This window comes from Bactrocera oleae, chromosome 2, assembly GCF_042242935.1.
Source record: "Bactrocera oleae isolate idBacOlea1 chromosome 2, idBacOlea1, whole genome shotgun sequence".
Taxonomy (NCBI): domain Eukaryota; kingdom Metazoa; phylum Arthropoda; class Insecta; order Diptera; family Tephritidae; genus Bactrocera; species Bactrocera oleae.
Genome location: NC_091536.1, coordinates 71,654,005 through 71,670,000, shown reverse-complemented (window position 1 = coordinate 71,670,000; position 15,996 = coordinate 71,654,005). Strand labels below are relative to the sequence as shown.

At 32.5% G+C, this 15,996-nt stretch overlaps 2 protein-coding genes and 1 non-coding gene across 11 annotated transcripts in view; 2 read left to right on the top strand and 1 right to left on the bottom strand.

Moving 5' to 3' along the window:
- Window positions 1-1,164, bottom strand: part of Dic1 (Dicarboxylate carrier 1) — a 10,780-nt gene extending 9,616 nt beyond the window's left edge. Inside the window, exon 1 of one of the 4 annotated variants that reach the window (XM_036368218.2) lies at window positions 1,029-1,164. The gene's annotated coding sequence lies outside the window, so the exon portion shown is untranslated. The other 3 variants (XM_070105613.1, XM_036368217.2, XM_014235164.3) reach the window with 3 other exon arrangements.
- Window positions 1-12,262, top strand: part of Elp6 (Elongator complex protein 6) — a 17,930-nt gene extending 5,668 nt beyond the window's left edge. For 3 of the 6 annotated variants that reach the window (XM_014235168.3, XM_070105615.1, XM_036368221.2), the window contains exon 2: window positions 11,299-12,262. In XM_014235168.3, the coding sequence (XP_014090643.2) occupies window positions 11,313-12,116 (804 nt within the window). In that variant the 5' untranslated portion in view covers window positions 11,299-11,312 and the 3' untranslated portion in view covers window positions 12,117-12,262. Of the gene's footprint in view, window positions 1-1,373; window positions 1,530-1,867; window positions 2,082-11,298 lie in introns of those variants that run through there. The other 3 variants (XM_014235170.3, XM_014235169.3, XM_070105614.1) reach the window with 3 other exon arrangements.
- Window positions 9,418-9,491, top strand: TRNAI-AAU (transfer RNA isoleucine (anticodon AAU)). Its single transcript has one exon. It is a non-coding gene; the product is annotated as a tRNA-Ile (tRNA).
- Window positions 12,263-15,996: the final 3,734 nt, after the last annotated feature.

The following is a 15,996-nucleotide window of genomic DNA, read 5'->3' as shown; positions in this document are numbered from 1 at the left end:
TTGTGAACTAGTGGTTCAGCTTGTGAGATATCAATTTGAAACATTGTACCGCTCATGTTATTGTATGGAAAACAATTTTATATGAGAAGCTATCTCTAGGGCACAATTTCCGAAGAAATTGTTCAGATCGGACCACTATAGCATGTAGTTGCCATATGAACTGACCAATCAAAATCAAGTTTTCGTTTCGAAAACTTATTTATTTGTCGAAATATCCTCGCGATTTGGCACGAATTGTTATCCAAGGCAACGTCACAACCGTCGAATTTTTTTTTTTTTATCGATCAGACCACTATACCATATAGCTGCCATACCAACTGTACGATCAAAATCATATCTATGGAACACTTTTTTATTTGTGTGGAGTATTATAACTTCGGTGTAACTGAAGTCAACGTTTTTTCTTGTTTTATATATTGCTCGTCAGTTTTTAGTGACGAGTTTAATAGGTTTTTGACATGGATTGCTCAAATTTCATATGAAATTCCAGCTGTTTGCAATGCTCTTCATCATAGCAACACCATGCCCATGCTCTTATGGCACACATTAAACTTTGTACATTTTTACATATATTGTACATAGGTATATACATTTTTATTTAATAGATACATGTATGTATAAATGAGTATCTTTTTATGTGCAGACCTTATTGATAATGAGTTGCGCTATCAAACAAATAACAACAAACTAAAAGCCTCATTCATAGGTCGCATGTCCAACAAGCAAATGTAAATATATGTATATCTATAAATTTACAAAAAACAAAAATGTATAATCACTGCAGCGTGATTTTGTGTATATGAAGTCGTGTTTTTTAATTTCACTTGAATGTATGTGTTCCGGTTGCAGTGTATATGTTTACCTCATATAAATAATATCCAGATCTGTTTTTTTTTAGTTTTGTATAAAATCACAAATTAAAAAGCAAACCACACGATTTATTCAACACACATGCTAAAATGTACTTTGTCACTTCACTACTATACAAAATTATTTTAATTTTTTCTCTTTATACTAGCTTTCATTACCAAAAGTACAATGTGAATTCCAATTTGACACAGCGCGATCGATGCGTTCGAGTAATCGTCTACTACTAATAGCTGCTACAGCTGGCCGGCCTGTCAGCAACATTAGCGGGCAGCAATATTCTTTCCAAAAACAAAAAAAAAAGTATTAATACTATACCCCTGCCCCTCAATCTAAGTGTGTTGTTCCCCATTCGGCGAAGCTTGTTCGTAGCTAGCAAGCCATCTATCTATCCAGCCTGACAGCAAGCTAGCGCTTTGAAGCTTTTTGCCGCGTTCGTTACACATACCATACCCATAGACACGCGTATTACCCCACCAACGAGAACGGCATGCGTTGTTGTTATATGGTCAGTTGACGTTGTGTTGTCGTATTCTTATGATCGTTGGCGGTGTAATTTGCGCGCTCATTTCGATTAAAGTCGTGAAAGCTTTTTGCTTTTCTGTTACACATTCGAAACTTGTACGAGCAGAATTTCAAGTTTTATAAATTTTATTACAAAAGTACATACAAATATTTGTTATGGATTTATTTCATTAAGCTATTAATTTATTTATTTTGTTATGTAGTATCAAGCAATTGTTAAGTCATGAATGCTTTAGGTAAATTTAGTGTGCAAGTTCAAAATGAAAAAAAAAGTTCGTTTCGGTGATCGCTCAAAAAGTGCTATCTCGCAGCGTGTCTTATCGTTGGTGCTTATAAAAATACATACATTCATACAGACATACAGTCAAAGTGGCTATAGCTCTCTAATACCTACACATTTGTACACATGTATATAATAAATTTAATATATAATTTTATGTTTGCCGGCTCTTTTCAGAGCTTCCGACACGTTGCGCGTCGTCTGTTGTCTGAATTTTGCTCTTAACAACTTTGTGTTTATTTCCACTTTAAATAACACCCGTTAGACACATACAATTTCAAATAAAACTGTCAGGGTTAAGGTCAAATATTTGCGGTAAAATTTGTGATTTTTGTGCGTCAAAACTATGCATGGATCTATGGCACAGTTGAAATTAAGTAATACAGTAGAAACTCATTAATGTAAACAGGTAATTTAAAAATATTCTTGTTGGCAACCAGATTTGGTTGACTCGAGAGATTTCGGCACTGGTTCACACATTAATTAGTTAAGGTATTTTTAGTATGTGCTTCAAATAACAACTGTTTCAAGGTCAAAGCAAGATAGCAGTCAAATTTCTTGAAATTTATATTGTAGGCAAATGCTCTTATCTTTACTGTAAACGGTTAAGCGACATATATAATTGCTGAAAAGCGCTCACCAAAATAGATGGTGACACGTAGCAACTGAAAAAGAGAAGACATTTTAGAACTAGGCGCGTCACAACTTTTGTGGGCGTGTCGCATATTTTAAATTGAAAAAGTTGAGAGCTAAATATTATTAATAAACTCAAATGCTTTGGGCATTAGCCAAAACACAATTTTGATTATCATATTTTAAAAATTATATAAATATTATTGGTTTGTGATAAATGAAGCATGATAACTAAATCGCTAATACTATCGAAAATATTTTATTTACATTAATCTTTTCGCAATACCCTGCATTTATTATTTTGAAAGTAATTTCATAATGCCACTCAAGTAAAAACCCTCGCGCCTATTGGCAAAACTGAGAGCCAATTTTCACAAGCTTCTCTTGAGGCGAATTTTTCACCAACAAAATCTTTTGCCATAATTTGGTGACAGTTTCGAACCATAAGGTGTCTGCATAAGAACCTCCTAATCAAGCTTCCGGAGATTCTGGCGAGTCACTACTGCTGTGTGTGGCCTGGTGTTGTAAACGGAAAAATGTACTAGCATACTTAGATATTTTTTAATGGAAATTTCTGTAATATTCTTGATTGAAACGTAATTTCAAAATGATTGTGTCCAATCAACTGATTCAAAAAATTCAATAAACCGTTGTTCAGTTAGGCTGTAAATACTACGATATGTAAAATTAGTTTGTAATTTGTTTTAATGAAATTGTAGTAAATATAAGCTTATGTTGCTTTTTGTGGCTGAATTGATTGATTTGTATGTCTTCCTTTTTTAATTATTTACTCATTACTCACCATTATACTGATAAAGTGGATATATATTGTATACATATGAATTTTCGTGACGTTTTATCTAAAGTAACAAAAAGTTCTGAATGAATTGAAGAATGAAGTATAAAGCGCTGGTTTATCGCTTAATTATTCTTAAATTGCTTCGAATACTTAACTTTTCAGAGCTTCCAAACTTTGGTGTTTCTCATAGTGAAGACTTTGATAACACCTTAAATTAAGCACAATATGTTATGAAGCTCCCGAAATAAGCTCTGTGCCAATATTTTGTTATGAGATGGCAAGTTTTGCTGTTGGGAATGTTGTTGAGGAAACATAAATGTGCTTGTAAATAGAAGATACTGAAAGTTCGAAAAGTTTTTTATGAACATACACACCAATTTTTCATTTTTTATCTGCGACTTTTTCTTATCAGAATGATATTTTATCATTTTTATCAATTGTTTTAGCTCGTTCAAATTGATCAAAAGCACTTTCAATTTAATTACCTTTGTCTGAACATATTTGTTTGAACATATTTAACTGCAACATAGTTGGACTTGTAATCGTGTAATTGCTTGTAAATTAATTCTCAGAAGCTTTTGTTAAATATATAATTTGATTGCTACAACATAGTTTAACTTGCTAATAAGTGCAATAAATTATTTACAGTCAATCACTAAAGTATTCATTCGTGTGATTTGAATTCATTAAAGTTAAACGTAATGATCTTAATTTGCTCAAAATAAAGTCAGAATTATTAATACTATAATATTTATAGTACTTTAGATTCTTATTAGAAAACCACAAAATTTTTCTTCTGCGTTGTATTTATGACAGTTTTGGGACCTACATTGTTTTAGCAAGAAAAACCTGTTTTGTTTCGAAAATTTCTATAGTATTTTTAAATTTAAGTTTAAAGTAATAGAACAAAACATGTAATATCATATTTATATTCTTCATTGTCGTTGATCTTAAATTATTTTTTTTTTACCAGAATTAAATAGTTCGGTTATGGCCTTTGAATGACTAGATGGATTTAAAAGATACTTTATAATATAATACTTTTTTGGGAGTCTGTAACGTATTATAAAAGTTGTGCTTTGGAAAACTATTTTTTGTTCCATATTATTCTTCCAAAAAAGGAACAAAAATTTAAGAAGCAATATATAATAATATATTCAAATGATTGTTCTTTTAAGACTTTTTATCCACTTGTGAATTTCAAATAACCGTGTTTTTGTATATACATATATCTAATGTATATACATATATATGAGACTATTTTTCGAAAATTTCAAGTTGATCCGACAAATAGTTCGGAATTATGAACTTACGTACTCATTTGGAAGAATATTTTAATTAGCATAATCGGTTCTCAAAGCTTTAAAAGTTTTTTTCTTTCTTCGAAACGGCTGAGCCGATTTTCACACGTTAGTCATCTATATTAAAAATACTTTTTTTTTTGGTTTTTATACCCTGAACAGGGTAACGAAGTTTGTAACACCCAGAAGGAAAAGTCGGAGACCCAATAAAATATGGTATATGTATATATAAATGATCAAGTTGACGAGCTGAGTCGATTTAGCCGTCTGTCTGTATATACACGAACTAGTTCCGCAGTCTTTGAGATATCAATTTTAAATTTGGCACATGTCTTTTTCTTCTCGAGAAGCTACTCATTTGTCGATTTGATTGATCTAAATCAAGTTCTTGTATGGAAAACTTTTGTATTTGACAAGAAATCTTCTCAAAATCTAAGGCAACGGTACAATCTCCAAACAAATTTTTCAAAAGCAAGGTATGGAATCTTTTAAAACTATTGCATAGCTTTTACCGCGGGCTTTGAGCGCGGGGACTGAATTAAGAAATTCCGTAACGGAAATAACCCTAACACGATCATAAAGTATGCGCAAAATGTTTGCATATTTTTGGGCATATCGCATACTTTTAGGCATATCTCAAGCGAACAAATCAATTGAAGAGCAGGGTGATACAAAAATAATAATATTTAAGATTTTTTTAATGGCAAATAAATATATGGAATTTAATAACAATTTAATTAATAAATTATGAATTATCATTATATTAGTAACATTATTATTATTTTGGCAAATAGCTACCCCACCTTTTGGAACAGTATCTCGTTTGAATAGGACAATACAATTGAGATTTGGTATTTAAATCGGATTATTAATGGTAATAAATTTCCACTTATCTTGGCTGGCGATTTTAACATCAACTTCGCTGATAAAAAGTCAGAGCCGTTAACAACTTTTCCGTCGGAAAAATTTTATTTAAAAATGCATAATGATCCACAAGAATCACCAACAAAATATGGGACCAACATTGACGCGGTATTTTCCAGATATTTAGAGAATATCAAGTCTCAAACTTATGTTTCTTATTTCAGTTAAAATAAACGTATAGTTTCAATGGTAAAAATTCCTGATTAACCTACATGTGTTGTAAGATAACAAAAATATTACAATATAACAATATTAACTTTTCATTTATTTATTTATTTTTCAAAATAAATCGCCGAATTTTAAAGTACATTAAATACTTTAAACAAAAATTTTTCTTCATTTATTTTTTAAATAAAAAAATTCACAAAAAATGCGTTTTTCCTGACTTGCAAGTAGATACAACCCTTTAAATTTTCAATATGCGCGACAATTTGAAAAGAAAAGGCATTAAAAATTCGCACCATAACTTTCTGACGCACTGTGTGCGTTTATTGTGTAAAATGCTTTCATAAATGTCACTTTCACTTGACGCACACAATTACCACTAAAAGTTTAATAAAATAGAGCGGCCACTTAACACAATGCAAATTGTGGTTAACATTGTAATTTTAATTCACCTGTATTAATTTAACCAAAATGCAGCTTTTCAGCTGATACAATTGCACAGTGTGTTCTGTGGTTTCTCGCATGCTTTATGCTGACACACACACACACGCAAGTGCTTAAATGCCTTTGTGCGAACAAAGGACTCGTAGAATTTGTGTCCAACGTGAACTGATTGCTAACAAAAAAAAAAAGATAAAAATTGAAGTAATTACAATTTATGAACTTGAATAATTTTAATTAAATCGCCGCCTTGTGCAAAAAGTTACATGACAAATAATGGAAGTGCTTGTAACATAATTTTATTTCATTCCAAAGTGCGGATAGATAATCGTGGCGCTTTAAAAGCTGACTGACACCACTTACAGCACTGAAAGGCATTTGGTTGGTAGGTAAGCTTCGTGAAAGTCGAAAAGCTGAATGTGAATGGAGCTTGTCATTTGCATTGATATTTCATCCATGATACATAGATACATATATACGTATATACAATGCGTGTATGTTTGTATGTGGTGCTTGAATTTTTTTCAATGTCATCTGAAAGTGTTCTGCTAACACCGACCTCAATTTCATGTGCTCCTATTCTTTCAACTTTTGAAAGTTTACCGAAAATATTATTTATGTGAGCTTGCAGTGATTTCATACATGTGACTAACGCTAGTTTCTAGCTTTTTTTAGAGCTTAATTACGCTATTTAATAAAATTGTTGTAAAATTAAGGTGGAAAAAATTAAAATAGTTGATAATTGATAATAATTATTTATGTACAATATATGTATGTATTTTTTGCTTTATCAAGTGTGTAAGGATTTGATGGCTTTTTAAAATAGAATTGAAAATTTGTTTTATTTACACACGAAATTCGAACAAATATAACATTACAGTAAAGCAGCTGATTGTCTCATATACATATTATTTATGTATGTACTTATGTATATATGTATGTATTTAAACTTATATACGAGTAAATAAATCTTAAATCCTTCCAGCTTTTGATTTAAAATATTAGCCGAAAAATTCTAATTTATGATTTTTTTTACACTAACGGTTTTTGGTATAAATACAGATTATACATTTCTCGCACACGAGAATACTCAAAATACTCGTTAAAAAGAAGTAAATTTTATTAAAAAATAAAATAAAATAAATCGCCAGCTAAATTCAAGCATTCCGAAAAACATTGTCAATATTGTGGAAAGGAAAGCTGTTATAATATTTGTATGTACATATATGTATATTAATAATAAATATCTGGAATAGTGACTTAAGTGATTACCACCACTCTAGATTGTTGAAAAATCACTTATGTACTTTCAATATATAATTTTCAGCAAAGCAGCGAAAAAATCAAAATTATGTATGGAGACTTTATTTTATATATACTTAAAACAAAATTACTTGACTGTAAATCTGCCGTCGTTATAGGGATGTAAAGTATATAGGAGGAAAAACTAAGAATCTCTTTTTTTTAATCTTTATATTTCATATGAATTTTTTTTAGAATTTTTTTTTAATTTAGTAAATCCAGAGATTTATAAATAAAAAATTAAAAAATAAAAATTATTTGTTATTAACAACAGAAAAACTATTCTCTTTGTACGAAAAAGTATAACGTACCAAAAAATATTTCATTTTAAATCAATCTTAATTAAAATTTTAATCATTTATATGGTGTCCGTTAGCTAACATAATAGCATTTATACGTCTTGGCATGGATTCAATCAGGGAGTCGATGCACCTTCTGAGTTCTCTCAGGAAATCAAATTGACGACCACTGAAATAAACTTGTTGCGAAAGTATCCGCCATATATTTTCCATTGGGTTTAAGTCGGGGCTTATGGCCGGCCAATCCATTAATGGTATATTTCTATTTGAAAAGAAAAGCTTCGTTGCAGCTGCATTCTGTATAACAGCGTTATTTTGTTGGAAAATCCACTTTCCATTATTCACCGCATTCATTTTATGCGTTATAAAACAAATTGTAGTTGCCCCATTGTACCTAAAAGCCCCCCAATACCTAAAGGATCCTCCCTGACAATTTCTTGAATCTCTTGATTCCAGTGGTCGTCGAATATTTCTCCAATATTTGTCGTTACCATCGGGACCATCTAGATTAAATTGCATTCTAGCAGTTTTGTGACGAGGAGTAACTTTGGTTGAGCGGTTCGTTTAACTTACTGATTGGTATTTTCTTTTAAAATTTGCTGTACCCGACGGGTGGACACTTCTAAATTTAGTTGGTGCTTAATGTTTGCTGGGGAAATATTTTTATTCACTAAATTTGTTGTTCTTATTATCCCACTTCTTTTTATTGTTCCATACCTGTAGGGGTTTTTTAAAAAGGAACATATACTTTTTTTATTACGATGTTACTTTTCACTATATCTCTTATTTTAGTACCACATTCTCGCATTTTCTGAATTTAAGTGCGCTCATCATCTGACAAATGGGTTCCACGTGGCATTTCTAAATAAATTACTGCATTAAGTTCGTTTAACTGAGGAAATACTACACTTTCAAAATCCTTTAAATTACAAAACTAATACAACGCCTTGTCACTACAAAATGCTTTCTCTTACTGTATGCTACAAGTATAACTATTTCGCTCTGAATGAGCAAGTGCGTAAATAAATGAAATATTCAACAATACAAACATTTTCTCTAGATAAACGTTTTCAAATATTATGTCCAAATTTCAAACTAACATTGTGAAGAATTGAGTGAGTTATACATATTTCTGTTCTTCTCGAAAAACGTGGTTTAAAGAAGCATGTTAATCAAAAATAAATAAATAAATAGATAAAAATTTGTTATTACCTTTATTTATTATTAATAAGCATATAATACTTTATAAATAAAAAATTCTTAAGTATTTGTAGTTAAGTTCAAAATTTTAAATGTCAATTAAAATGTTTTATGGGAAAACAACGGTCTATATTTCCAAACCTTTGTATTCGCTATATGACTCATAATGATATGTTAAACATAATATAATATAAGCTTTTTTGCTTCGTGCAGCGCTAATAAGCTGAGCAAAGTATTCCGACGTCATACAAAAAAATTAGTACGTATAAAGCCGCTTTTTTCTCACCGAGCTTATTGTTTACACACAACACACAGCACAAGCTATTTTCTTGTATTCTGTATATCAGCGGTGCTTCTGTTAAGTAAACTTTTACAATTTCTTCTTGTTCTTGAAGAACTTTCAGTTTAGCATGCAAAACTTGCTTGCTTTTTTTATTTATCGTTGGGAGAGAGGTCAGCGTGTGTTTTTGTGATCACTGATCGATCCACTTAGCAGGCGCCGGTGTTACTGATATTGCTTGACTTCGCTTGCTTTTTTTTTTTGTTTTTATTGCAGTGATTTTTTAATAGCTCAATGTTTCTCTAATGTTGTGCCTTTATCTTTTTTTAGTTTTTTTTTCCTTTTTCACTATTTACCTAGTGCTGAGCAATTGTAGGCTTTTTGACAGCAATTTAACAACTGGCCCATTAGCTCAGTTGGTTAGAGCGTCGTGCTAATAACGCGAAGGTCGCGGGTTCGATCCCCTCATGGGCCACAATAAATAATTTTTTGTACATTTATAGTTTGGCATTATTATAGTTTAACTGAAAAAGATTTTTTACTGAGAAACGAATTTTGTTAAATTTTTCTGCAGTCTTTGAAGAGATTAATTGATGCCACTATGGCATTTATTATGGCCAGCAGATCGTTGCTTCATTTTATACTCTGAACAAGGTATATTAAGTTTGTATCACCCAGAAGGAAACGTCGAAGACCTTATAAAATACCATACATGTATAAATTATCAGCGTGCCGAGCTGAGTTTATTTAGCCATGTCCGTCTGTATATTAGGGTGGGCCGAAAATCTGTTTGTTTTAGAATTTTCATTATTAATACCGAAAATATTTTTCTTTGTTTAAAAAAAAAAATATTTTCAAGAAAATAAAATTTTCGGTCGACATCTTAGGCTTTGCAAATCCAGTTAAAGTTTAAAGTTTTTGGAAAATTTTTTTCTTACCTTTTTTTTGTTGTTTATTTGTGAAGTGTATTCTATTTTCGGTACAACCGAATATAATGTTTTTTCTTGTATGTTATTCTAATTACCAGTTAAATACAATAATTTGGGGTTACCAGAGGCGAGAGACATATGTTGTGAAAAGTGATCACGAGTCGACCTCTAAGAGGTCTAATGTCATTATGCCATGATATATTGATGTTCTCTCCGTTAAATCCAATTACATCTTTTCATAACACCATTTTGTACTACGAATAAAAAATGACAAAATGGGGTAATAATCAAGGCCACCTTCAATATAGCATTATATTTATGGCGTACTACTACGAAAAAATACGAATTTATAAAATTTGCGTCGCAAACGATATGTGCGGAACGATTTAAAAATTGAGCTATGACGTGGCACTAATAATTGAATTCGACTAGATTTAAAATAAATTATAAGAAAGACTTAGAAACTGAATATAATAAGTCACAATCGCGTTCACTTCCCACATAATGGCATTTAGAATCGTTTCAGCTTATTTGTGTTTAGAATATAGACGGAATGGTATGTCGGTCAATACATGAAATATCGAAATCAAAATAAATACCTCGGGGACTTTATACCGTATGTATCGATCGGTGTGTTGAGTATCTCAATAAATTCTGATAAACTTTTTTTTTACACATTTGGCTTTACATAATAATATTGGTTCATACCACCAAAGGATGAAATCGGTAAAGTACTGATAATATGAAGGTTTCCGTAGTTCCGGTTGAATTATTTGTGGATATCCGAATAAATATAAACGGTCCTGATCGGTCTATAAGTTTTCTTTATCGTGAATGCTGTTGTCCAATCTCATTTTTTTCTTTCAAATATTTCAAATATCTAAAATAAATAAAATTTTTACCATCGAAGAGAATATTTAATACTAGGTTCCATATACATTTAAGAATATATATGGATATGTATTTTTGTGTTCTGCCATCAAATTAATTTCTGCACTCAAACTGGGTAACTATCATTACATGTATTTAGGTATGAGTATGTCTTAAGATATTAATTACAGGTACAAGCATGAGCTCATGGTACAGCTGCTATTAATTTCTGCACATTTTACTTTGAGTATCTGTTGTCTTTTAGGAGCTTTGGGCATGAAATGACACATCGTCCCCGAGTTCTAAATAAATTAGAAAACTGTTTTTAGCGTTGATGAATGGTGTGTGTGGGAGAGTGATATAATAGAGAGTGGTCGAGGCGTACTTGCTGAAATTATATTTTCTTATCTTAGTAGAACCTTTTTTTTTATTTGTTTTTCACTTTATTCGCTTTTTACTAATTACTCTCTTTCTCTCTTGTAGTTGAATTATCCAACATGGCTGCATCTGTGCTCTTCGCTTGCGGCCTGAATGAGCAAAAACTGCCAAAATTCGTCCACATCAGCGAGGAGTCGAACTGCGACGGCAGCTTCCTCTTCAGTTGCATACTCGGCCAACGGCTGCGTATCTCCAACGCCGGCACGGTGCTGGTATGTCTGCAGCACAATTATCAGCATTACTTCCATGCCGGCATGCGGCTCGGTTACAATGTGAATATTTTCCTTGACAAAACGCTGAATGTTGTGGATCCACTAACGGATATGGCGAAAAAGGGTATGGCCAGCAAGTGGCTGCAGGATGAACGTCTCGTAACAACGCTACTGCTCGATGGCATACGCAATCACATCAGCACCAGCGCCGCACAACGCATCAGCACAACGATTTTGGTTGATAATTTGGCGATTTTATTGAATTTGGGCGCCACCAAGGAGGAGATAATCCAGCTGTGTCATAAGTTGGCCGAATTGCCGAAACAATATAAGAATTTGGCGGTGATCACGAAGTTGAGTAATTGCGACTTATATGCGCCGATCGATAACAACGTGGCGAAGTTGGGCACGTTGCGCATACGTGCGTCGCAGCTGAAGAGTGGCGTGTCACGTGACGTGGATGGTAAACTGCTAATCGAGCGTGAGTTGGCCGCCAATGATGCAAAGGAAGAGGACGAAGAGCAGGAAGAGCAGGAAGCGCAGCAAAATGGCATCTATGAACTTGAGCAAATTCGCAAAGAAGTGCTGTACAAAGTAAACGACAGAAATATAAAAATCATTAATCCTGGAGAATTGGGTGTGAAAGTTTGAAAAATACTTAAGAGCTCCAGAAGAAATATGCTGTAGATGGTTCAAATATTAAATTTTAATTAAATATATATTTTTGAATACGCAATTTACTTATGAATTTCGTTACATAATTGAAAAAATATAATTTCTTGTAAAAAATAATGAAATTTGGGTTTCTTATTTTCTAGGGCTGTTTTTTTATTTAACTATCGTTTAATAAAGTTGATTGTTTGCAGCAGTCTCAAAGTGAAAAATTTCTCCTCAGTAACTGAAATAACTGGAAAAATTGGGGTTCCTTGAGAAATATGTTTAACACTTTAATCTGAAAATACTTAAATCTGATATGCCATCCTATCAAAAAGGGAATTAACCAATAAAATGTACTGTGATCATTTTGACCCAGACGAATAAAATTTTTTTCTTAAAATTGGTGCAACCTTTGCTTTTGCATGAAATTTTGTGTTTTCAATGGAATCCCTTCTATAGAATCGTTGATTGTGTTGCAGAAGTTGTATAGGGAGACACGAAGAAGTATGGAAGGTTGTGAAGTCATCGAAAACTTGTTTCATGGGAGTCGTCCATCCATCTCTGTTAATGACGAAAACATCGAAAAAGTTAAAGAAACAGTGCAAGATCATGTTGACATCAGAGAGATAGCAGAGGATCTAAACATCTCTAATGGATCGACTCAACACATTTTCTTTGGGGCTGAATATTTTGCAAAAACGATGTCGAGTGGAGGTCGCAAAAGAGCTGCTTAACAATGTAGCTAAGTATTCTACATTCATTGCTGGTGACGAGGCGTGTGCTTATGAATGCTTATGAATATGACATCGAAACTGTTTAACAATCTATCGAATGGAACACCGAAAATGAGCTGAAATGGAAAAAATCAAAATTCCCTGAAGGCACTGCAGACCAGATGACTCCAGATTATTACGGTTGTTTGTATCACCTAAAACTAATCGAGTTAGATATAGAGTTATGTATATATAAATGATCAGGCTGAAGAGACGAGTTGAAATCCGGCTGACTGTCTGTCCGTCCGTTTGTCTGCCTGTGTAAGCTGTAACTTGAGTAAAAGTCGAGATATCTTGATAAAACTTGGTACACATGTTTGGTTGGTATTGCGAATGGGCGTAATCGGACCATTGCCACGCCCACAAAACGTCATTAATCAATCACAACAAATCTATTGCCATAACTAAACTACACAATAAGGTACAAGACTGTTATTTGGTGGTTCCGCCCCTAATAGATCTAAGGTGCATATCTCCTAAATCGCTGAAGCTATAATAACAAAAATGTTTTTAGCACCTCTATCGACAGTGTGAAAATGGGTGAAATCGGGTGACAGCCCTGCCCACACCCCGTATAACGGTACTGTTATAAAGTACTAAAAGCGCGATAAATCAAGCACTAAACACGCCAGAGACATTAAATGTTATCTCTGGGATGGTATGAGATGACATTATGGGAACCGCGTCCAAAATAAGATATTGGGCGTGGCACCGCCCACTTTTAGATGAAAACCCATATCTTGGAATCTGCTTAACCGATTTCAACCAAATTCGGTGCATAACTTTCTTTTCATATTTCTATGTCATAGTGCGAAAATGGACGAAATCGAATCACAACTACGCCTACTTCCTATATAACAACATTTCAAATTCCAGCTGATTCTTTCACTTTCCACTATGCAAACTACAATGATTGTATCGGGGTAAAACTTTGCGTGAATAATGCGTTTAAAATATACCAACTTGTGACCAAAACTGTGGACCCCAATGTGTAAGATATATAATTGAGATTCAAATAATAAAATAAATAAATGAAACTATCGATAATAGTATGTTTTTGTGTCAAAAATGGGTTGAATCGGATCAATACTTTCTTTAATATAAAATTTTGCCAACACCTGATGTAATTTCTCGGGCTTTGATCCCTGCAAGTTGCGAGAGTATAAAATGTTCGGTTGCACCCGAACATACAACTTTCTTTCTTGTTATGATTCAATTTATTTCGATCTTTTAAAAATTTTCGGCGAATAATGTCTATTTAACAATAGGTAAGAACAATCCGAAAATATGTAATGGGATCGCTGTTTAAACGCTGGCTGGTTGTTGCAAGAATAATGGATTATATGCTCTAATATATATGGTAATATGTAGGGATGTTAAAAGGTTGAGAGAATCTGACTCCAACAATGTTTAAACGACTGATAATTCCGTCCTCACGTATGTCTGAGTCGCTGCGAAGCGGTTAAAATAATTTTGTAAATTTTTTGTAATTTATGAAATTGTTTGGATAAAGTATATATATAAAATGGTTCATATAAATCGGGATACTGGATACTGGATACTATTAATAAGGCAATTTATTGTAATTGGTCAGTTCTTATATTTCGTATCTAAGTTGTTAAATAACCTCCTTTTGAGCATTAATATTCTAGTCTCGTATAAATCTCCTGCGAGCACGTATAGAAAGTTTCATTTACTATAAATTTTTGTCAATGCATTGGACCAGACCAGGCACATTTATTTTGGCGCGTGTTGCATTTTAGATTTTAAACTGAATAATAAAAGGTTTTAGACATTTCACATCACTCAATCACTGAACATTCGTCGGTAAAAGCCGATTAAAAATTCGAAAAGGGATTTCTTAACAAACCCATTAGTAGTCAATACAATCAGTAACAACCAGGTGGTGTCGGGTAGCAGTCATAGCAGAACGCTCAAAGTTATCCCCAAAAAATGTAGAGTGGATATTTTTTTGGAAAATTGCAAATTAAATTTGAGTTTCATAAACACACATACAAAGCTGAAGGGAGACTTCAATATAACGGCGCCTGACCTGACAGCCAACTGGTCAGTTGTTCGAATAAAAGTGTAGTTGTTAGTGCCTATAATTGAACCCAATAAGCAAAATATTGGGTTATAATAGCTGGAAGAGAGTGAAACTTGAGTTATTCTAAGCTCTTGTAAGCACTTTAATAATGTTTATTGTATGGGAATCGAATCGACCAACGGTATATTTAGAAATCTAGACAGATAGATGTTGTGTAAAACAAGATATAATAGTTTCGATTACGAAATCCAGAATATAATCCTAAAGTACGGAATAATTCAGTAAATATTTTTCATCAATTAATTTTGGTTTTTGCATTAAAATAAATGTTTGTTAAAATGACATTTATGAACATTTGAATGTTTATTAATTTTTTGTTTCACTAGGTTGTACGCACTTTATATTTTATAAATTAATATAGTTAAAAACATTTTCATATATGAAAGTATGTGAACAGACGTCTGTGCGTGGCCTATTTAATTATGTATGTATGGGAAATTGCTGGCACGTGGCAGCACAGGCAAAGTTACGATACGATGGATTGTCTGTTGACCCCAAAGATAAACAACTTGTCGATGGCTGTGATTGATAGCGAAATGATTGCAAAAATTTAGCGGTAGTTAAAGATTGTTGCCTTTCACTGTGATTTTTTTATCGACATACATATATGATATATATAATTTGGAATTTCCAAAAATCTGCAACTTTTGATTTAGAAGATACATTTACACTTAATAAAAATAGATGAGCAGCCACTTTTATTTTTGCAAACTCATTCTGTGGGTGATACAATAATGTTGATTGCCATAAAACCAACGGTTCAATTTTAAGATGCTAACTTATATGTATGTTGCAGAATTTCGTGAAAAAGCCATTATTTTTAAAGAACATAACTCGGACATTAAATTAGCTATACGCAATCCTGGAAAGCATATACTTCATTAATGGGGTTTCGAAAACCAGCGTTTTATTTTATAAAATTTCCTCGAATGGAAAACCATATAGGCTCCACTTTTAGACTTGGTTTATAGAACTATTGAGGTATTTAAATTAA